At 35.3% G+C, this 24,073-nt stretch overlaps 1 protein-coding gene across 1 annotated transcript; it reads right to left on the bottom strand.

Annotated features, from left to right (window-relative positions):
* Positions 1-10,818: 10,818 nt before the first annotated feature.
* Positions 10,819-11,442, bottom strand: LOC113324115. Its single transcript, XM_026572451.1, has one exon. It carries the CDS (start codon positions 11,440-11,442, stop codon positions 10,819-10,821), a length of 624 nt encoding a protein of 207 aa, XP_026428236.1.
* Between the last annotated feature and the right edge of the window lie 12,631 nt (positions 11,443-24,073).

The raw sequence follows: 24,073 nt of genomic DNA on the forward strand, positions 1-24,073 counted from the left end.
TCCCTTCTTCTTCCTCCAGCTAAACCACCTTCTTTTTCTCTCAGATTTTTTTTTCATCACTGTAATTAATTATCGATTCGTGAAAGTTCGATCATCGGTTAAATTGAACTATATAATGGATCGTACAAAGAAAAAAGAAAACGGCAGGTGATCTAAATCCTCTTCCAATCCATGAATTAAAGAAGAAGAACCAATTGAAGATGAAGGTGTAAAAACTATAATTGAACCGGAAATTGAATCGGAAATTCAACCATTTGAAGCTTCAAATACTGAAATGAGGATAAGAAGGTATTCCCTGCAAACCCAATATTTTATTTGTTGCTTTTCATGGATTGAATGGGTTAAATTGCTAAAAACTTAGGGTTTTTGACGGTTACAGTAGCGGGTTCGGCTGATAATTGAGTTGAGTTTTGAGCCGAACTGTTCTTGAAATTTCACCCTAAAAGTGTCTATGAACAGTTCGGATAAACCGTAAATATCAATTTTTAGCCGAACCCCAAAATGTGTATTGAATACGTCCCAGAACAGTGTCAGGTTCGGCTAATACCTTGCAAACCTTCCCGGCCGAACCTGAGAAGTGAAATTTACCCCAGTTGGTTGTTAGGTTCGGCTGACTCGATTAGATCACTTTCAAGTCGAACCTCTCTCTGTAAACACTTCGAAAATATTGATTTGCAGGCTCTAGGTTCGGCTAGCTCGTGTTGTTGAGTTATCAGCCGAACCTTCTCTTTGCACACTCAAGTTTTTCGATCTTGTTTTGGCCATAACTTTTTCGTCCGATGTCGGAATGATCTCATTCTTTTTGCGTTGTATTTGTATTTTCATTCTCTTGAAGTTGAAAATAAGATCTAATTGATTTTAATAAGTTTAATATGGACCTTGGTATTCTCCATCATTAGACTTTACTTTCTTAACACTTTTAGTAATTTCCACTTTTTTTGTTTGGTTCATCCTATGAAAAGTATGCACAATTGAAAACATATGTAATAAAAAGCCTAACCCCTAAATGTATATGAATTTAAGTGTTTCATGGAAAATCAGTATCATGTTCGGCTGATGTGATTTTTTGAATATGAGCCGAACTTGGAAAAATATATATTTCGGCTGATACGATATTTAGAGTGAGAACCGAACCTAACTCTCAGGAATAAGTTCGGCTTGTTATTAGACTTTAATATAAGCCAAACTAGGATCTTGCAAATAGGTTGGAAGTTGGAAAATGAAGGTTCGGCGTATAACGTTAACAAATTCAACTAGCCGAAATTTTCATCAATTTAGTGGGTTCGGCTTATATTTTTAAGCTGAACATAGTCCTGGTTCGCCGAACCATGATGAAAAATATAATTTTTTGATGATTTCAAGCTACAAAATGAGGTTAAACATAAAATAGAAGTGTACATATGTGAAGCATTGGGTTCCTCATCTATGTATTCATCATATGGATTTGGCTCATAAAAATCATCATCTTGAGTTTGAGTTTGTGTAAAATCATTCTCACAATCTAAGAAATCAGTCATTTCTGGATCATTGTTGTAGTTGATATGTATTTTCCTAGGTTTTTTAGATGAAGAATGACCCTCCTCATCCTCCATTGAATCAAGAAGAAAAATTTTCTCACTTTCTCCTTCTCTCCTTCTCAATAAAAACTTTGATTTTTTTTTCCCCAAATTTTTTCATCTAAACAAACCTTTATAATTCTGAAAATTATCTTAATCACTAAACAAAAGTTTTAATCACTAATCCAGATTACTAACACTAATACGTAAAGGGTAAATTTGCCATTAAAAAAAATTGGTTAAGGGGATTTCTGATTTTGTTATTTCACAACTTTTTTTGTCTTTATTCAGTATGCCTAATAAGATTTCAGTATGCCCAAAATCATAGTTCATTGAGATTGCACGTGGGAATTGTATACCCATAAAATCTGCTATTACAATAGAACTTATAGGTGGGGGAATTATATTGTCTCACACTATTGTTGCAAGCTTTCCTATAGAGTAATCATCCGCCGCTCGATTTGCCAGACCGTCTACTGCTTGATTTCCTTCTTTGTAGACGTGCCTAATAGTATATTGCTGAATTTGGGTAAACCTATACTTGATTTCTGCAATCTGGTTAGAAATATACCATGGAGCGTCGGCGTCTGAGGTTAAAAATCTCGTTACGTTCTCCAAGTCTGTTTCAAATTGAACTTTTGGTCATTCCCCGTTCCGTTATCGTTCTAGAACCGATGAGCATGGCCCAAGTTTCCGTTGCAAGTGCAGTGGTGATACCCAATGGTTATGCAATTGCTAAGATTGTACCGGCTTCCTCGTTTCGGCATATAATACCTTCTCCCGCTATTCCAGGATATCCCCTTGCTGCTCCATTCGTGTTAATTTTAATCCAATCTAAGTGGGGTTTGGTCCATCCCACGAAGATGGTTGTTGTTGCTAGATTTTTTTGCGATGAGTTTGGATAAAGTTGCATCCCATGCAGTACTGGTGGTAAGTGGTTTTGAGCCCAGGTATATTCTTGTTGGAGTTTAATGTTCATCTGCGTTATATTCGTCGGATTTGGCAGTTGCTGGCGATAGACTGCGTCGCTCCTAGTTATCCATAAGGACCAAAAAAAGAAGCAAAAGGCTGTGGTGACTGGGGTAGAAGCTTTTATTTGGAGGAGCAGAGAGACTGTCGTCTGATGGGTCAATGAGGTAGGTATGTTATGAGTAGAATTTTGGTTGTTTGTGAGATGAGCTAGTAGAAGATTCCAGGAATCAATGGTTGTTTGACAATGAAACAAAGTTGGTGAGTTGGATGCGGTTGAGAATGTTGAGGGGTTGTAGACCCTCATTAATTTCTTTCCACAAGAAAAGTTGTACTTTTAGGGGACACGGGAGTGTCCAAAGGAAGGTAGTTGGTGGGAGAGAGTTTTGATGGGTTTGTGCAGAGTCGTTGATGAGGCAGTTATACCCTGATGTCATCGTATAGCTTTTGGTAAAAGGCCAAATGATCTTGTCTGGTTGGTTGTTCTGTGGGATGAGAATGTTGACGATTCGTTGAACTATGTGCTGGGAAGTAGATTCAACATATCATGATTCCATTTCCTTCTATTTTAGGGGTGATATCGGTTAAAGTAAATGGAATTTATCGAAATGGCTACTGGCTCAGCCGGTTCCGTTTTGATAACTTTTATCAGATATATAATAGCCGATAACTTTCCATGGATGATTGGAAAATTCGGTTGGTTTCATTTTTTTAAGGTTTTTCGGGTATCATATATTATCCCGATAAATTCCGATAAACGAAATTTGGATCATGTAACTAGTCAAAATTGATGATGGATAAAGTGGATTTAAAAATTCTTAGAAGTTGTAAGGGTTTAGAAAGATTAGGCTTGTTGCAAAATTGAATTATCAGTGAGAAACAATGAAGTTTTTTCTTGGGCTTTTGGTGATGTTTCTCGTTATTACAACATGGAAGAGGTGATGTGTTCACTAGTGATATTTGGATGTAAAATTGTCTGATATTTCCTTGAATAGGGAATTTGAATTTGTAGGAAGAAATTGAGTTACAAACAGACAATAAGATAGACACAACCTATTTGCAGAAAGTCTTTGTGGTTTTTCACCAAAGAGAATACTGTAATTGTAATTTGATGAAATTTTGATAATGAGGAAGAAAAAGATGAAGATGACGACGGTGGTGGTGACTGAGATGAATCTTCTAATAATGGGTTTATTAAAACTCTTATCGGAACTTATCAAAATGGAATGTGGATCAGTTGATTCCGTTTCCGTGTCCCAATAATATCTGATAAGAGTTCCGTTCTCTACATCCGATATCTGTTATGTTGGATAATATCCTACAGGATTCCTTATTATCATAACGGATGACGGATTTTTGGACAGTGATTGACATCCCTAGTTAAAATAGACAAAATTGGACTTGGGAACCAGCTGAGCTGGGTAGGGAATTGCACATCCACCCCTCCAGGTGGCTTCGCCCCTGTTTGAAGTGGATAAAACTAGGAAACTGGTCAAGCATAGTTGTGACCTAATAATCAAAAAATTCTGCAATATTACATGTTTCGGCTTATCTTTCCTCTCATTAATATTTTTTCAGACATCAAAGCATAGTTCAAATAGATAAATAATTTTTGGTAAACAGTTTTGTCTGATGGGGTTATAACTAATTGTTCTAAGTGTTAGAGCATAGCTTGGTTGAACCCACTAATCATTGATATGTCAAGTTTGGTTGTCATATTTTAGTGAATCAAAACTCAATTAAAGAGTCGCTTGATTATGCACTAGAGACAACTTTGTATAGGTTAGACTAGAAAGTATAGGATTGTGAGACATATAAGTATTACTCGAAGACTTGAAGAATGTTAAGAAGTAATGAGCTACATCGACAACATCATCCTTCCTCTTGAGGTTAGTCATACTTTGACTTGAAATGTTCCATTCCTAACCTATCTTTCAAGTCGTCATATATTGAAAACATAACTGAGAAGCTGTAAATGATTATACTCTAGTAGTAGGACATGATCATATGATCATAGTGTTAAGGAATAGGATACGAAGTGTTAGAGCATAGTTCGGTTGAACCCACCAAGCGTTAGTATGTCAAGTTTATTTGTCATATTTTAGTGAGCCAAAACTCATTTAAAGAGTCGTTTGATTATGTACTAGAGTCAACTTCGTATAGGTTAGCTTGAAAGTATTAGGATATGAGACATTACAAGTATTGCGAAGACTTGAAGAAGTGAAGAAGTAAGGAGCTACAACGACAACATCATCCTACCACTTGAGGTTAGTGATATTTGACTTGAATTGTTTCATTCCCTAATTATCTTTCAAGTCATGCATATTGAAAACAAAACTGCGAAGCATGAATAATTATACTCTAGTTAGACATAGTATTAAGGAATACAATACGAGGTTTATTGCTTAACCATTGAACTTTGTATATAAGACATCGACATAATCGTTTGAATGCTATTGTGATTATGTATGGGTGTAATGTGAAGATTTCATCCTAGGAAACAATGTTTTACATTTGTTTTAAGGAAGTAAATTCATGAACTTGTTTTGTGAATCGAAAGAGAAATCGCCAGGCATTATTGGTATTATTATTCATAGCATATCTTTTGAACTACCAATATGTGTGATTATTATAACCACTCATGACTTGTTTATGTTCTTGGTAAAACTATTCACAAAGTTCTGACTTTTGTATTGGTATGACTTTTATTAGTGAAACCGATCTTAAGTAATCACCTGAGATGGTATGATCGATTTTGTGTTATTGGTATGACCGACTCTGGGTAAAGGGGAACCGATCTTAGTAAGAGGTGCAACCTATCACAAAAGGGAATCGATCCTTGTATGAGGTGCAACGAGTTTTTAGTAGAAAGGGGAATCGATCCTATGGACATGTGCAACACGTTTTTAGGCAAAGGGGAACCGATCTTATGGACATGTGCAACAAGTACAAGTTAGATACCATATATATGTGGGGAACCGATCCTAGTACCTAGTCAACCGAATTTTGGTAGCTAGCGTGACTATGAAAAGTACTCACATGGAGGTAGAACTGAAACTTCTTTTGGTAGAACCGTGAAACCCATGTTTGGTGATTGAGTGTTCTTGATCAATCACATAGTTCTTAAAAGTCAAATGAACCAATTCTAAACTTTTTTGGAAGTGTGGCAAATCGGTTTCAAGATTGTAAGTATGAAAGAGGACTTACAAAGTAAGGATGTCGACATACTTTGAACATGTGTAGTAACGCTAATCTTTATTTGTTCAAAGTTATTCCTTAATAGCTGAAGGAAGAAAATCCCGGATTGGATAAAATAAATTGAGAATCTTTTATTTAAGTTTTAAATTTTATTTTAGGAAAATTAAAATTAGTAATGTTCATTTACTAGTTGGAGATTTTCCAAGATATTTTCGGTCAATATTTGGACAAACCATTTACAGGAATTATGAAAACCGAATCTGGAATATATTGCATATCTTTAGAATATTTTAGGTTTTGGAAATTCCTTGGTGTCCAAACTTCCTTGGTCTATAAATATGAAAGTTTGCATTTCGAGCAAACTAATCCTCAGAGACAGCAAAACTATCTCAGTGGTGCTGCTACTGGTGAAGCCGCCTATTCGGAGAGGAGAGTAACCTAATTAGGCGAAATCTCTTACGACCGCTCAGTTTAAAGACTTCTTTGGGATAGAGAATCTCTATTAGTACTGTTGGTGGGAAACTAGATACTTGCGATTTATCTTTTGTTTTTTGATTGATTTGATTGACTAACGGTGGTTGAACTTTGATTGCTCCTGGTTTGTTTATGCTTTAGAATCTTCTCTTCTGATATAAGATTCACTCAAACTAGATCGAAGTTTCGACGGGGATCTTTAGACTGTTTGTAAATCTAAAGAAGTCTTGTGATAATCCATTGTTAACAGACTCCGTTCTGTGCATGATTGATCACAAGAGGTTCAAGTTGATTGTGTGCAGGTGTTTATTGAAGATCTAAGAAGATTTGAAGACATAGAATACTTTAAGATTTCTGATTAGGGTTCATAATCTTTAGTGTGCACAATACTTGTTTCGTTAAAAGAGGATCCAACTATAATAGGCTTATCCTTTTGGTAGATTAGATTGGTTAGTTGTGTAGATCAGCATCAATACAATTCTTTGTGATTAAAAGTATTGATTGTAAAATATTAAAAATTACTTTGGTAGTTGATAATAAGATAGATCTAAGAACCTGACAATGGAGTTTATTGAGATAAACAGAAGAGCCTTTTGTCGAACTCACATCACTTGGTTGAAAAGAGTTGATACCAAACAGATTTGTTGTTCCTTTACTATTTGGAATACGAACCAAAGGAATTGTTCCAAGTACGTGACTTATTACAGGTCGGAGGCGTGGGAATACAGACGGAACTTGGTGAACTATAGGTTTAGTTGCTTGGTCTCAACTATACGAAGTTGGTTTGATTTTGTATAGAGGCTTAATCCTGAGAGTATTCAATTATGGACAAGGTCCCGGGGTTTTTCTGCATTTGCGGTTTCCTCATTAACAAAATCTTGTTGTCTCATTTACTTTTATTTTCCGCAATTATAATTATTGTTATTATAATTTAAAGTAAATTACACAAATTCTAATTCCTATTTACTTGATAAGTAATCCTATTGTGTTTGGTTAAGTCCGAACCCTTTATCAAGTAAACATACTTCGTTGTTGTATTGTCTCGATCTTGTATCCATAGACGATCACACGAAGTGTGAACCGATTTGTTGTATTGTCTCAGCTCATTCCATAGACAATCACTTTCGGAGAAATGACTTATAGGTGGAAAAGTTTAAGATTGAGGTATATTTGGGTACTCTCGTCTTTTCAATTGGTATCAGAGCAGGCAAACACGAAAATATCTAACAATCTTTGTTTGGTGCGATCCAACCTATAAGACTGGAATCTAAAAATGGTTTTTATAGAACCTGATAATGATTCAGTTAACATAAAGAAAGACATCAAGAGTATTGAATTAACACTTGATGATGGCATCTACGATTCAATATCTGAAGACCTTCATGAAAGGGAATATACTAGACAAGTTCATCTTGTTAATGATGTAGAAACTGGTGATAACTGGAAATCATGCCTAGAAAATCAATTGGATGAAATATCCAATGATGGTGACTCAGATATTGATCGAGATATGGATGATGAAATCTCAAAATACTCCAAGATACTGAAGCCTTTAGGAAAGAGTAAACTCAAAACTTCTGATGTCATTGATCTCTTAACTCCTCTGTGTCGACAGAACAAGAAGTTGAGAAAAGTTTTTCAAGGACAATATTGTGGTTCTCGCACCGCCGAATATATTCTTAAAGATCGTACAAACGATCTAAATTCTAAGAAATTAGAATGCGAAAATCGAAGATGATTGTTTTTGCCAGAAAAAAAACGTGCTGAATCGGAAGCAATGTTTAATTTTCGACAAGTACAGGGTCTTGAAGAAACAGCCACTGCTAGTTCTCTCTAAAACAAAATTGTTAGAGAAAGAGCGTGATGTTGCTCTTGAAAAAATTCACTTGTTGGAAGAGAAACTTGTTGAATCTGATGCAAGGATTAACTCTCAACAAAAGAGTTTTGAAGAGAAAGAAGGTGTATATCTCTCGCAGGAAAAACATCTTGAGGCTGATCTAGCCGGTGCTCTTGATAGAATCAAGACGTTGGAAGAAGAAATTTTGGACCTTAAAAAGTTCAATGTTAGATCAAACAATTTAACTTTAATGTTAGAAGCAAGTAGAAATCATCGTGATACACGAGGATTGGGTTATAAGGGAATAGATGCTTCAAATATTAACAAAGAGGTAAAATTTGTTAAAACTACTAATTCTTCTCAACCAGAGGCTTCCACTGTTGTCAAAAATGATACTATTTCTTATGAATAAATAAAGCCAGTCAAGCCTAAGAATTGTGTTCAACCAGTAGCAATCAAAGAGACCGCTTCTGCTAATGTCAAGAAAGAAACAACGTTGAACAAGGATAAGAAGAAGAAGAAAACTCGTCGAGGTCCAATGCAAGAGGATCCACAAAAAGGTAACACTAAAACTCATACTTCGTATGTTTATACTAAGCATTGTTATTATTGTAGTAATAAAGGACACTTCCAATGGGGATGCAAAGTTCGTATAAGATGCAAGATGCACTTTCTTGTGTATCAAAAGAATTGGCTAAGATTGCTCCCCAAAGGAACTCAGATCGGTATTGTCCTAAGTTTAGGAAAAAGAATTATTATAATGATAGTTCAAATTTTGCATATCACTCGACAAGGTCATTTCATAAAAGACCCAATTATAGAAAGAGATATAACTCTTTAAATGCAAAAACAAGATCTGATGTTCCAAATTGGAGAAAGGATGTTTCGCAAAGTATTCAAAAGGACAATCGTCCTAATGATATGAAGGAGAAGGCCACTTCTGCTAAACCCATCTCTAAATGGGTCCCGAAGTCCTCCATAGCCAATAAGGGACCAAAATTTAGTCACAAGAATGACTCTCAGCTGTTAATTGTTGGTGACAATAATTATAAGAGTCTTCTTGAAAAACTAAAGAAAGACACCATGTCTGAACTCTCTTGTACTAATAAAGGTTCTGATAATGACACTCTTCATCACAAGTCAAAGAAGAAAAACAAGAGATGGAACAAGAGAAAACAAAACAAGAAAGAGGCCAAGAATGATGATTTTGTCTTAGTCACTCTTGACGAACAAGACAAGGTTCAACTCAACACAACCTAGTTGTGTTAGAATGTGCATGCTCACCTTGGTGCTCAATCTTTTGAAAGGTGAGGAAGCACATGAAAAACTGAGCACATGATCTCTCGGTTATTGTATGATTAATTAACATCTTTAGGGAGATTTCTTGTCTTCTATTCTCTTACCCTCTCTATCTATATTTGAACTTTTGATAGAAACGGTAAATTGATTTATGAGATGTATGTTTTTCGGTCGTCATAACCTTAATATTCGATCTCATATGTTGTGAACCCTTATGGTTTGAGTGACTTTTTGGTTTAGCAGGATTAAGTTTAGCCCATATTGGTAGACTTTATCAAAGGATCATGAGGGGTTCTGATAGAAACAATATGTGAAAAAGTCACAATATGTTGAATCGTTTGGTTTAGCATAAAAACATATGTGTTTCGGGGTTTTCAACATTTGCTTGCAATAGTTAAAAACCGGTTTTGAACATTTGCTTGCAATAGTTAAAAACCGGTTTTCAACATTTGCTTGTAATAGTTAAAAACCGGTTTTCAACCTTTCTATGGTAAAGGTTGGTTGTTGTTATTATTTTGTTTTGCATAAGGATGACAACATAATGATATTTCGATATCAATTCTCCTTGGAAGAAGATGCAAACATATTGGAGAAGAGGATGCGAAATTTGAGGTAACGAGTTTGTTAGTTAATCGTTTTCCTGTTTAAGAAAAGCCTGAGTTTATTGCGTATATTTATTGCTTTTGCTTAACAAAATTACGGTACAATTGATGTTTTATTCCATTATTTGTGTATGGATATGTGTGTGATTCAATTGTTTCTGGTTAAGAAAAACTATTATTATCTTGCTTTATTGTTTGGTATCAATCGTTTAGGCTTACAAAATCTAGGTGCAATTGCGGTGCTTTAATGTCTATGATTGTTTCAATTGCTTCCGGTTGAGGTGAATAATTATGCAAGTTTATTTATTTGGTTTGTATGAATTGTTTATGGCTTAACGAAAGAAAAGGTTTACGGGATGAATTGTTTAGTCCAATTCGATTCCGGATAAGAGAAACTAAGTTAATTCTGATGTTAGTTAGACTTATCAAAGAGAAGGTTTCGGCTATTCAAGTCTAATCGAATGTCTTAACAAGAAATGCTAGTTAACTGACCTAGTTCTTCTTGTTTAAAATTTAAAGGTCTAAGTTATATGGATAACTAGAACCTGATGAGAAAAATAGAGTTATCTTTATTTTGGTCTTGTCGAACAAGCAGTTGTATTTGTACAATCGTTTCAGCAAAGGAACTAAGGTGCTTAGTTGATTTTTTGGTTTGCTTTTTTTGTTCCCTGAATCACATTTTCATTAATTTGAAAAATTGGAGTTTAAAAAGATACAGCCCAAACTAAACACGAAAATAAAAGCCCACTACATAGGCCTAATAAAAGAAAACATTACAAAGCCAATTACTTTAACGGAATCTAAAGTACTCCACATCAGGCATCTCTACTCTGATCAAGAAATGTGGCTTCCAATTGTTAACTGCCTTTCTCCTGCTGCCAAGTTAGCTCCCCTTTTTTGCAACAGTATCAGCTGAGAAATTAATTTCTCTAAAGCAATGTTGAAAAATGATTGAAGATATTCTGCTTACAGCCTTCTGCCATCTCTTCTTTATAAAGCATGGAACCTTCCCTTTAAGAAATCCATCAATAACTGCCTTAGAATCTGAGCTAATGACTATGTTTAGAAGTTTCCATTCACCTGCCAATTCAGTGGCACATAGCACAGCAAAATTTTCTGTAATATAATTAGTAGTAACACCAATTCCTCCTGATAATGCACCAATCACCTGACACAAGTGATTCCTAACTACAATACCAAGGCCAGCTGCCCTTGGGTTACCAAAAGATGATCCATCACAGCAAAACATGGTATATCCAATAGGAGGGGGAGACAAGTAACAACTTTTGATACATTGAAACTTGTTGGGTCTAATTCCCAAATTAAAGAAATTTATTACCTGGAGATCATAAGATTGATTCCATTTACTACCCTTCATTCTGTAACCTCCTTCAAACACCAGCTTCTTTATTCTGTTTTTGAATTGGTGTTCATTTGGCTTTATTTCCTCAAAAAAATTCTTATTTTTTTGGAACCATAATTCTTTTACCACTGAATAGTTATCCATGCTTCTCTGACAATGGGGCTTTTATTTCTTGCAGAATTCCATATATCTTTAAATGAGCTTGGAAGTTTAGTAGAAAAAACAGCACATAACCATGTCCAAATGTTTCTACTAAAGGATCATTCCAAATTAGGAATAGAGAATTCATTTCAAAGAAAGGTCTACCTCTTGGAATAATCTTGTTCCTTGTTTGTTTGTTATTTGATCCATTGTGGTCAATAACGCTCTTGAATTAGGCAAAGGTAAGGAAAGAGAGGGATTCGAACCCTCGGTAAACAAAAGCCTACATAGCAGTTCCAATGCTACGCCTTCAACCACTCGGCCATCTCTCCTACAAAATTTTATGATTTTTTGGTTTGCTAAACTATTAGGGAAAATTGTTTCGGGCAATGGTTTCCTTGGTAACATATCAAAATAAAATTACTTTGTAGTTTCGGTTTTGATATTGGTTATCAAAAATGGTGTGTGGAACCCTTGTGCTTAACTCTATAGGTTACAAGTCTTTTGAGATTTGCAAGATCCTTTCGTTTTGTCCTTAATTTTTTCGTTTCTTTGTCATTTTGTGACAAAAAGGGGGATAAATATATGGAGTAAACAAGTGATACTGGTATTGATTTATATTGATTGGTATCACTAAGGGAAAGGACATTGGTGCTTAAACGTTTATCTAACGAAAGAGCGAAAGCATAGACTAAGAGGGAGTAGCATATCATATGATACTTGTAGTTATATGGACTACAAAGGAATAACAAAGACGTACGGATTGAAAATATATGGACTAAAATATACCTTTAGTGGGAGTATTAGTTTTGTTATTATAATGTCAACAACGTCATTTATGGATTGAATGTATACAGGTTATTGTGCCGTCGAATTCGGGAATCAAGCGTATGTGCAATGAATTCTTGTAATTTGTTTATCCATATGATGTAAGAGTTTTGTCACTAAAATTTACAAAGGGGGAGATTGTTAGATCATAGCTCGGTTGAACCCACCAAGCGTTGGTATGTCAAGTTTGGTTGTCATATTTTAGTGAGCCAAAACTCATTTAAAGAGTCTCTTGATTATGTACTAGAGTCAACTTCGTATAGGTTAGCTTGAAAGTATTAGGATATGAAACATTACAAGTATTGAGAAGACTTGAAGAAGTGAAGAAGTAAGGAGCTACAACAACAAGATCATCCTTCCACTTGAGGTTAGTGATATTTGACTTGAACTGTTTCATTCCCTAACGTATCTTTCAAGTAGTACATATTGAAAACAAAACTGTGAAGCATGAATAATTATACTCTAGTTAGACATAGCATTAAGGAATACAATACGAGGTTTATTGCTTAACCATTAAACTTTGTATATAAAACATTGACATAATCGTTTGAATGCTATTGTGATTATGTATGGGTATAAGGTGAAGATTTCATCCTATGAAACAATGTTTTACATTTGTTTTAAGGAAGTAAATTCATGAACTTGTTTTGTGAATCGAAAGAGAAATCGCCAGACATTATTGGTATTGTTATTCATTGCATATCTTTTGAACTACCAATATGTGTGATTAGTATAACCGCTCATGAGTTGTTTATGTTCTTGGTAAAACTATTTACAGAGGCCTGACTTTTTTATTGGTATGACTTTTATTAGTAAAACTGATCTTAAGTAATCACCTAAGATGGTATGATCGATTTTGTGTTATTGGTATGACCGACTCTGGGTAAAGGGGAACCAATCCTAGTAAGAGGTGCAACCTATCACAAAGGGGAATCGATCCTTGTATGAGATGCAGCAAGTTATTAGTAGAAAGGGGAACCGATCATATGGACATGTGCAACACGTTTTTAGGCAAATGGGAACCGATCCTATGGACATGTGCAGCAAGTACAAGTTAGGTATCATATACATGTGGGGAACCGATCCTAGTACCTAGTCAACCAAATTTTGGTATCTAGCGTGAATATGCAAAGTACTCACATGGAGGTAGAACCGAAACTTGTTTTGGTAGAACCGTGAAACCCATGTTTGCTGATTGAGTGTTCTTGATCAATCACATAGTTCTTGAAAGTCAGATGAACCAATTCTAAGCTTGTTTGGAAGTGTGTCAAATCGGTTTCAAGATTGTAAGTATGAAAGAGGACTGAGAAACTAAGGATGTCGACATACTTTGAACATGTGTAGCTAATCTTTAATTGTTCAAAGTTATTCCTTAATAGCTAAAGGAAGAAAATCCTGGATCGAATAAAATAAATTGAGAATCTTTTATTTAATTATGTTTTTAATTTTATTTTGAAAAATGAAAATTAGTAATGTGCATTTACTAGTTGGAGATTTTCCAAGAGATTTTCGGTCAATATTTGGACAAAGAATTTCCAGGAATTATGGAAACCGAATCTGGAATATATTGCATATCTTGAGAATATTTTCGGTTTTGGAAATTCCTTGGTTTCCAAACTTCCTTGGTCTATAAATATGAAAGTTTGCATTTCGAGCAAACTAATCCTCAGAGACAGCAAAACTATCCCAGTTGTGCTGCTACTGGTGAAGCCGCCTATTCGGAGAGGAGAGTAACCTAATAAGGTGAAATCTCTTACGGACGCTCAGTTTAAAGACTTCTTTGGGATTGTGAAGCTCTATTATTATCGTTGGTGGGAAACAAGATAATTGCGGTTTATCTTTTGTTTTTCGATTGATTTGATTGACTAACGGTGGTTGAACTTTGATTGCACCTAGTTTTTATGCTTGAGAATCTTCTCTTCTGATATAAGATTCACTCAAACTAGATCGAAGTTTCGACGGGGATCTTTAGATTGTTTGTAGATCTAAAGATGTCTTGTCATAATCCATTGTTAACAGACTTCGTTCTGTGCGTGATTTATCACAAGAGATTCAATTTGATTGTGTGCAGGTGTTTATTGAAGATCTAAGAAGATTTGAAGACAAAAAAGACTTTGAAGATTTCTGATTTGGGTTCATAATCTTTGGTTGCACAATACTGGTTCGGTAAAAGAGGATTCAACTATAATCGGTTTATCCTTGTGGTAGATTAGATTGATTAGTTGTGTAGATCGGCATCAATACAATTCTTTGTGATTAAAAGTATTGATTACAAAATCTTAACAATTACTTTGGTAGTTGATAATAAGATATGTTAGAGCATAACTCGGTTGAACCCACCAAGCGTTGGTATGTAAAGTTTGGTTGTCATATTTTAGTGAATCAAAACTCATGTTAAGAGTCGCTTGATTATGTACTAGAGTCAACTTCGTATAGGTTAGCTTGAAAGTATTAGGATAATGAGACATTACAAGTATTGTGAAGACTTGAAGATGTGAAGAAGCAAGGAGCTACAACGACAACAATCATCCTTCCACTTGAGGTTAGTGATATTTTACTTGAACTGTTTCATTCCCTAACGTATATTTCAAGTCGTGCATATTAAAAACAAAACTGCGAAGCATATTTGAACTCTAGATAGACATAGTATTAAGGAATACAATACGAGGTTTATTGCTTAAGCATTAAACTTTGTAGATAAGACATCGCCATAATCATTTGAATGATATTTTGATTATGTATGGGTATGAGATGAGGATTTCATCTTAGGGAACAATTTTTTACATGTGTTCTAAGGAAGTAAGTTCATAAACTTGTTTGTGAATCGAAAAGGAAATAGCCAGGCGTTATTGGTTTTGTTATTCATTGCATATCTTATGAACAAACAATAAGTGTGATTAAGTATAACCGTTCACGACTTGTCGTGTTCTTGGTAGAACTATTCACAAAGGCCTGACTTATGTATTGGTATGACTTTTATTAGTGAAACCGATCTTAAGTAATCACCTGAGATGGTATGATCGGGTTTGTGATTTTATGTCTGACCAAATATGGGAAAGGGGAACCGATCCTAGTAAGAGGTGAAGTACATCACAAAGGAGAACCGATCCTTGTATAAGGTGCAGTAAGGTTTATAGAAGAAAGGGGAAACGATCCTATGAACATGTGCAACAAGTTTTTAGGCAAAGGGGAACCGATCCTATGGACATGTGCAACGCATATAAGTTAGATACCATATATATGTGGGGAACCGATCCTAGTACCTAGTCAACTGAATTTTGGAAAGCTAGTGTGACTATGCACAGTACTCACATGGAAGGTAGAACCGAAACTTGTTTTGGTAGAACCGTTAAACACATGATTGTGATTGAATGTTATTTGATCAGTCGCATAGTTCTTGAAAGTCAGATGAACCAATTCTAAACTTGTTTGGAAGTGTGGCAAATCGGTTTCAAGGTTGTAAGTGTGAAATAGAACTTACAAAGTAAGGATGTCGACATACATTAAACACGTGCTATGAATGTTTATTTCTTTAATTTTTCAAAGTCATTCCTTAATAGCTAAGGGAAGAGAATCCCAGGATCGAAACATAAATAAGTTAAGAATCTTTTAATTAAGGTAATTAACTTCATTTTTAGGAAAATAAGAATTAATAATGTGCATTTATTAATTAGAGATTTTTCGAGAGATTTCGATCATTATTTTTGGACAGAGCATTTCCCAGGAATTATGGAAACCGAATTTGTGGTTTAATGAATATCTTAAGAATATTTTCGGGTTTGGAAATTCCTTGGTGTCCAAACTTCCTTGTCTATAAATACTTGAAGTTTGCATTTCTAACAAACTAATCCTTCGTAACAACAAACTTCCTCTTTGTTGTGTTGTTACTGGTGTAGCCGCCTATTCGGAGAGGAGAGTAACCTAATTAGGCGAAATCTCTTACGGCCGCTCAGTTTAAAGTCTTCTTTGGGATTGAGAATCTCTAGCGTGTACCGTTGGTGGGAAACTAGATAATTGCGGTTTATCTTTTGCTTTCATTGATTTGATTGACTAACAGTGGTTGAACTTTGATTGCACCTAGTTTGTTTATGTTAGAGCACTGCTCGGTCGAACTCGCATGCGTTGCTATCTCAAGCATGTTTGTCAAGTTTAGTTGTCAAAACTATATGTCTTGATTTATAGACTACATATAGCTAAGTCTCGGTTTAGAACAGATTAGTGTAGTTGAGCTCCAGACTCCATGACGATCATATTACGAAGACGAAGAACTACTCGAGGAACCAGTGGAACTTCATCCGACTAAAAGGTATGTGGAGACTTGAACTTATCTATCACTCAAAAGTCTATATCTCTATCTCTTACTCTTGAGACAAAGTCGTATAAGTATGATAGTTTTCATACATACACATTTTCGAGCCGAGTTTACTCGCCTATATTTTTCTCGAAATACGTGTTGGTAAGCTTTCGCTTTAACCACTTTTCATCTTTATCCGTGACGAAAGTCATGATGAAGTTGCAGTCTTGAAAATAGCTTTGATGACGATAGTCATGAATAACAATTGTTACAACATTATAGAAGAATTTTTCAATGATTGAAATGTAGAGTTGAGATTATTAACCAACTATGGATATAAACATATATAGCGTGTTCGCACATTAGTGTATAAATCCATGTGCCGAAAACCAATTGTGTGCACTTGTGCATGCAACATTGGTAAAGGAGACAGGTTGGATACGCGTACTGGCGGAAGTTTTCTAACCGAAAATTTCTGCTGGAATTTGTAGTTTACAAACTGGAAAACCAGTCACCTTAGTTACGCATTCTTGTGATAATCCATTGTTAACATACTATGTTCTGTGCGTGACTGATCATAAGAGATTCAAGTGATTGTGTACAAGTTATTATTGAATATCTAAGAAGATTTGAAGACGAAGAAGATATTAAAGATTTCTGATTTGTGGGTTCATAATATTTGGTGTACACAATCCTTGTTTCGGTAAAAGAGAATCCAATTAATAATCGGTTTATCCTTGTGATATATTGGAATGATTAATTGAGTAGATCGGCATCAACACAATTCCTTGGATTAATAGTGTTGATTGGCTTAATCTTACACGATTACTTCGGTAATTGAACATAAGATAGATATAAGGACCTGAAGAAGGAGTTTATGTCAAGATAAACAGAAAAGCCTTTGTCCGACTCATATCACTTGGTTGAATAGAGTTGATACCAAACAGATTTGTTGTTCCTTTACTGTTTGAAATACGAACCAAAGGAATTGTTCCAAGTACGTGACTTATTTATAAGTTGGAGGAGCGGGAATACAGACGGAACTAGATGAACTATAGCTTTAGTTGCGTAGTATCAACTATACGAAGTTAGGTGTAATTTTGTGTAGCGGCTTAATCCTGAGAGTATTCAATTCTGGACAAGCTCCCGGGTTTTTTCTGCATTTGCGGTTTCCTCGTTAACAAAATCTTGCTGTGTCATTTATTTTATATTTCCGCATTATAATTTTTTTATTATAATTAAAGTAAATTACACAAACTTTAATTCCTAATTACTTGATAAGTGAATCATATTGTGTTTGTTTAAGTCCGAACCTTTTTATCAAGTAACATACTTCGTTGTTGTATTGTCTCAATCTCGTATCCATAGACGATGACACGAAGTGTGAAACGATTAGTTGTATAGTCTCGACTCAGTCCATAGATAATCACTTTCGGAGAAAGGACTTATAGGTAGGAAAAGTTTTAGCTTGAGGTATATTTGGGTACCCTCTTCTTTTCAAGATAGATCTAAGAACCTGACAAAGGAGCTTATTGAGATAAACAGAAGAGCCTTTTGTCGAACTCACATCACTAGGTTGAAAAGAGTTGATTCCAAACAGATTTGTTGTTCCTTTACTGTTTGGAATACGAACCAAAGGAATTGTTCCAAGTACGTGACTAATTACAGGTCGGAGGCGTGGGAATACAGACAGAACTAGGTGAACTATAGGTTTAGTTGCTTGGTCTCAACTATACGAAGTTGTTTTGATTTTGTATAGCGGCTTAATCCTGAGAGTATTCAATTCTGGACAAGGTCCCGGGGATTTTCTGCATTTGCGGTTTCCTCGTTACCAAAATCTTACTGTGTCATTTACTTTTATTTTCCGCAATTTTAATTGTTGTTATTATAATTTAAAATAAATTACACAAACATTAATTTGTATTTACTTGATAAGTAATCCTATTGTGTTTGGTTAAGTCCGAACTTTTATCAAGTAAACATACTTCGTTTTTGTATTGTTTCGATCTCGTATCCATGGACGATCACACGAAGTGTGAACCGATTTGTTGTATTGTCTCAACTCAGTCCATAGACAATCAGTTTCGGAGAAAGGACTTATAGGTGGAAAAGTTTTAGATTGAGGTATATTTGGGTACCCTCGTCTTTTTCACTAAGTATAACGCTTATCTTTTGAACTTCGTATATAAGACATCACATAATCGTATGAATGCTATTGTGATTATGTGTATGGGTAAAGATGAAGATTTCATCCTAGGAAACAATGTTTGCATTTGTTTAAAGGAAGTACATTCATGAACTTGTTTTATGAAGTATAACGCTTATCTTTTGAACTTCGTATATAAGACATTGCATAATCGTATGAATGCTATTGTGATTATGTGTATGGGTAAAGATGAAGATTTCATCCTAGGAAACAATGTTTGCATTTGTTTAAAGGAAGTACATTCATGAACTTGTTTTATGAATCGAAAGGGAAATCGCTATGCTTATTGGTACTGTTATTCATTGCATATCTTTGGATTATTAATATGTGTGAGTTAGTAGAACCGATCATAACTTGTTATGTATTTTGGTAAAACTAATCATGCATGTATTGGTAGACTTTTATTAGTGTAACGATCCTAAGTAATTACCTGAGATGGTATGATGAATATTTGTAATTGGTGTTACTGATCCTAGTAATTGGTGTGACCGATCACAAAAGTATTATGTAATCGATCCTTGTAATTGGCGCAACCGGTCCTAGTAATTGGTTTAACCGATCCTAGTGATTTGTGTGACCGATCACATGTAATACCATGAGAATATGGTAACCGGTCCTGGTAATTGACGTAACTGATCCTGGTAACTGATGTAACCGGTCCCAGTAACCATATTGAGGTAGAACCGATCCTTGTGTTTGGTAAAACCGTAAACCCATGATTAGTGGATTGATATTTGATCAATCACATAGTTATCTTGGAATACAGATGAACCAATTCTAACTTGTTTGGAAGTGTGGTATAATCGGTTCCAAGATTGTAAATATGAAAGAGGATTTACATAAGAAAAGATGTCGACATACTTTGAACATGCTCAGTAATATTTATCTTTTATTGTTCAAAGATATTCCTTAACTACTCAAGAAGATCCCGAACAAATAAACTAAACTAAGAATCTTTTAATTAAGGTTATTAGTTTTTGCAAATATCTGGAGAATAAAAAACAGTATTGTCCATTTACCGGTTGGAGATTTTCTTGTGAGATTTCGGTTATATTGGACAAAGCATTTCAAGGAATTATGAAACCCGATTTGGAAATATATTGCATATATTGAGAATCTTCGGTTTTGGAAATTCCTTGGTGTCCAAACTTCCTTGGTCTACAAATACCCAAGTTTGCATTTCGAGCAAACTATCCTAAGAGCCAGCAAAACTTCCTAGTTGTGTTGTTACTGGTGGAGCCGTCTATCCGGAGAGGAAAGTACCCTAATTAGTCGAAATCTCTTACGACTGCTCGTTTAAAGATTTATGTGGGATCAAGAAGCTCTACGAGTACCGTTGGTGGGAAATTATATAATTGCAGTTTATTATTAGTTTTTGATTGATTTGATTGACTAACGGTTGTTGAACTTTGATTTCACATAGTTTGTTTATTCTTGAGAATCTTCTCTTCTGATATAAGATTCACTCAAACTAGATCGAAGTATCGACGGGATCTTTAGAACTGTTTGTAGATCTAAAGACGTCTTGTGATAATTCATTGTTAACAGACTCCGTTATGTGCGTGATTGATCACAAGAGATTCAAGTTGTGTTGTGCGGGTGTTTATTGAAGATCTAAGAAGATTTGAAGACAAAGAAGATTTCTGATTTGGTTTCTATATCTTCGGTGCACAAAACTTGATCGGCTGGGATCTAACTAATATCAGATTGATTCGATTAATTAGTTGCGTCAGATCGGTAGCAATAATAGATCTCTTGAGTTCTATTTGATTGTTACAAATACGGATCTTATTACTTCGGTATTTAAAGATTGGATTGATCTAACCAGGCAAAGGAGTTTATTAATTAAATGGAAGAGCCTTTGCATATGACTTGAGATATCTTCATTGGAAAGAATCAATAGAGTTGTTACCAAAAGATTTGTTGTTCCTTTACTTTTTGGAATACGATCCAAAGGAATTGTTCCATTGCATGTACTTATTGAATGTCGGAAACGCAGGGATACTGAAGAAACTAGGTGAACTATAGGTTTAGTTTCTTGGTATCAACTATACGAAGCTAGTGTTGATTTTGTATAGCGGCTTAATTCTGAGAGTATTCAGTTCTGGACTAGATCCCGAGGTTTTTCTGCATTTGCGGTTTCCTCGTTAACAAAAGCTTCCTATGCCATTTACTTTATATTTCCGCATTATAATTGTTTTATTATAATTAAAGTAAATTGCACTTTGTACGTTAACATGGCACTTGGTATTGATCCTATTGGTTTCTGTCATTACCATACCTTTAATCAAGTGATCACTTTGTTGTTGTATTGTCTCGATTCCATATCCATAGACGATCACACAAAGTGTATTGGTTTTCTCCACTTGCCTTTGATATTTAATTCACGAGTTAGCGCAGTTCGGACTAACCCTATATCAAGTGGACACTGTGTTGAAATATTCCTTGAGTGATTGTTGCTCCAAGAGATTTATACACAGTCGGTCTTGTATAAGTTGTGATCAAAATAAAAGATTGTGGTGTATTTGGGTACCCTCGTCTTTTCACTAAGATGGTGAAACAATTTAGCGGATTCATCCAAAGTTTTGTTGTTTATGAGTTTGTTTTTTTTATTTGGTTTTTCCACTTTTGCAACCATTGACGTCCCAGCTTCTTGTATTCTACTTCCATCTTGCAACTCTTCTTTCGTCGTTGTTGCTGCCATTTTATTTCCTCAATCAGTCCAAGGGACCTGAATTCACATATATCTGACACTCTTCTTTTGAGAGATTTTGCACCTTCCATTTAACCTTTTTCATTTGTCTAAGTAGAAGTACACCTTACATATTTAGTAATTAAAAAATTTGCGGTAGACAATTATGGTTGAGTTTGGTATCTGACTTCTTACCTGCAAGTCATGTACTTTGGTCAGAGTTGGTTTTATGTTCATTATTAAATGTATGGTTTTGAATTGATGCTTTTGATATGGCTATAAATAAGTGTGATTGGTTTTGATGGAGATGCAGTTTTATTTTGTAAAAAATTGAGACATCATTCCTTCTATATAAACCAACATTTAATTGCACATAAATCTTCTACTCAACATTTTCAAAAGGATTTAACTGGTTATTAGCAAACCAAGTTACCAAGATTCCAATCACTGTCTAATATTTGTTCCTTAAAAACCACTCATATTATAACTTAAGCCAACCAAATTGTTTTACTGAATATGCAGTATAACAGAATATGAATTGGTGTTTCTTTTACTATTATTCCATAATTTACACAAAAATGAGAAATCAGCGGGATCCTAGTACTAAGGATATCATTGACCATGATTATCTCATGATATAGCATTTCCATATGAAAACCTCCACTTTTAGTAACAAACCTAATCCCAAGAATAAAAATAAAAAATAAAAAAATCCAGATCGCATTTGTATTCCTATGTTAAATGTTACTATTGTTTCCATTGATTAGGTGATGAGTGTAGAAAGACTTTATAATAACAACATGGAGAAATAAAAGGCATAAGGATTGGAAAAAGAACACCACCCAGTTTGCACCTCATGTACGCAGATGACTTGTTAATCACCTGCACTGCCAACCAAAAATCGTGCATGGCACTTCAACAAATTCTGCATAGGTACTCCACTTCAGCTGGCAAATTTATTAACAAAGGAAAATCATCCATTATACACCATCCTAGTCTTGATCCGTGGATATCTCAACAACTAAGGAGTACCTTCAACGTCAACACAACATCTCAACCACCTACTTACCTAGGTATACAATTCAGGAAAGGAAGGAACTCTTCACATTTGTTTGTTGAACTGCTAAACAGAATCGAAAGGAAGGCTAAGGGATGGATTGCAAAGTGTGTAAACCAAGCTGGTAGGCTTGTCTTGATCAAGACAGTTCAGACACCTACAACGATCCACATCATGCAGGCACAACAACTCTCAAGTGAAGTGCACAACAAAATTGACAAAATTACCAGAGATTTTTTTTTTTTGGGCATGATACCCAAACTAGGAAACTGCATCCTATTGGTTGGGAGAGGGTTACCACACCAATTTCTTTGGGAGGACTTGGTATAAGAAAGAGCAAGGAACACAACCAGGCTCTACTGCTCAAACTTGTGTGCCATCAACAACATTCAAACTCAATATGGACCTCCATTTGCACTCCATGATACCTCAACCCGACCACTTCCTCAACTTCAATCCCAAAACCTCACTCATCATCCCGTCACTTTTGGAAATGTCTAGCTAACCTTTCTTCTGTTTTGTAGGATTTAGTTTTCTCAAAAATAGGAGATGGATGCAACACCACGATCAATCAATATTGGGTACCTCATACATCACCATACAAAGCACAATTCACGAGCCATAACCTTTCACCCAACACCTTAGTGGACTACCTGATCGACTAACCATCAAACACATGGAACCATACCCAAATGAATCACCACTTCCCTCCAGATATGGCTCGACAAATCACCAACATCCACCTTCCGAGACACCCAATACCTGACAAAATCATTTGGCCTAACACAAAACATGGAAACTACACTTCAAAATCTAGCAACACCCACCTCATCTCAGTATCAAACAACAACACCCAAACAAACCAAAGCAATCATCCACAACCTGTGAATGTCAAAGCAATCTGGAAGAATCTAAGATGTCCACCAAAAATTAGACTTTTCTTGTGGAATGTCGCCGACAACGGCCTCCCAACCTTCAAAAGGCTACACGGGCTCAATATCACCACCATCAACACATGCCCACAACATCCAGAATCAGAGCACCACCTTATATTCGACTGTGATAAATCGAAATCTATTTGGCAAATAATAATGACAAACCTAGCAAGAGGAAATCACGTTCAGCAGCAACAACATCAAAGGAAACATCAACAACAACGCCAACATCAGCATCAGCAACAACACCAATACACTGGCCCAACAAACATCCAAGATATCTTAAACACAAACTCAGAATTAACGCAAAGTTTATTGGGTTTCACAATATGGCACATATGGCTGGCACGAAATGCAACAGTGTACAAAAGATATCGAAAAACACCATTGCAGACTTACCAAATAATCAAGGTAATGTTTGAAGAATACCAGGGCACAAAAGTATACGGGACCTATCATGGCAGGCGGACCAACAATACCAAGACAACAACAACGAATAACCACCATATCTACTCTCTACATAAGATGGACAGCACCGGCACCAAATTGGAGCATCGAATGAAATCCCAGGACCAGCAGGAGCAGGAATCATATGCATACATAGCAATGGTAATATGTTAAA

Source organism: Papaver somniferum, chromosome 11 (assembly GCF_003573695.1).
Source record: "Papaver somniferum cultivar HN1 chromosome 11, ASM357369v1, whole genome shotgun sequence".
NCBI classification, from domain to species: Eukaryota; Viridiplantae; Streptophyta; class Magnoliopsida; order Ranunculales; family Papaveraceae; genus Papaver; species Papaver somniferum.

Excerpts from the sequence above, each read along its gene's own strand:
- LOC113324115 (XM_026572451.1), bottom strand. The coding sequence starts at position 11,442 with ATGGATAACTATTCAGTGGTAAAAGAATTATGGTTCCAAAAAAATAAG.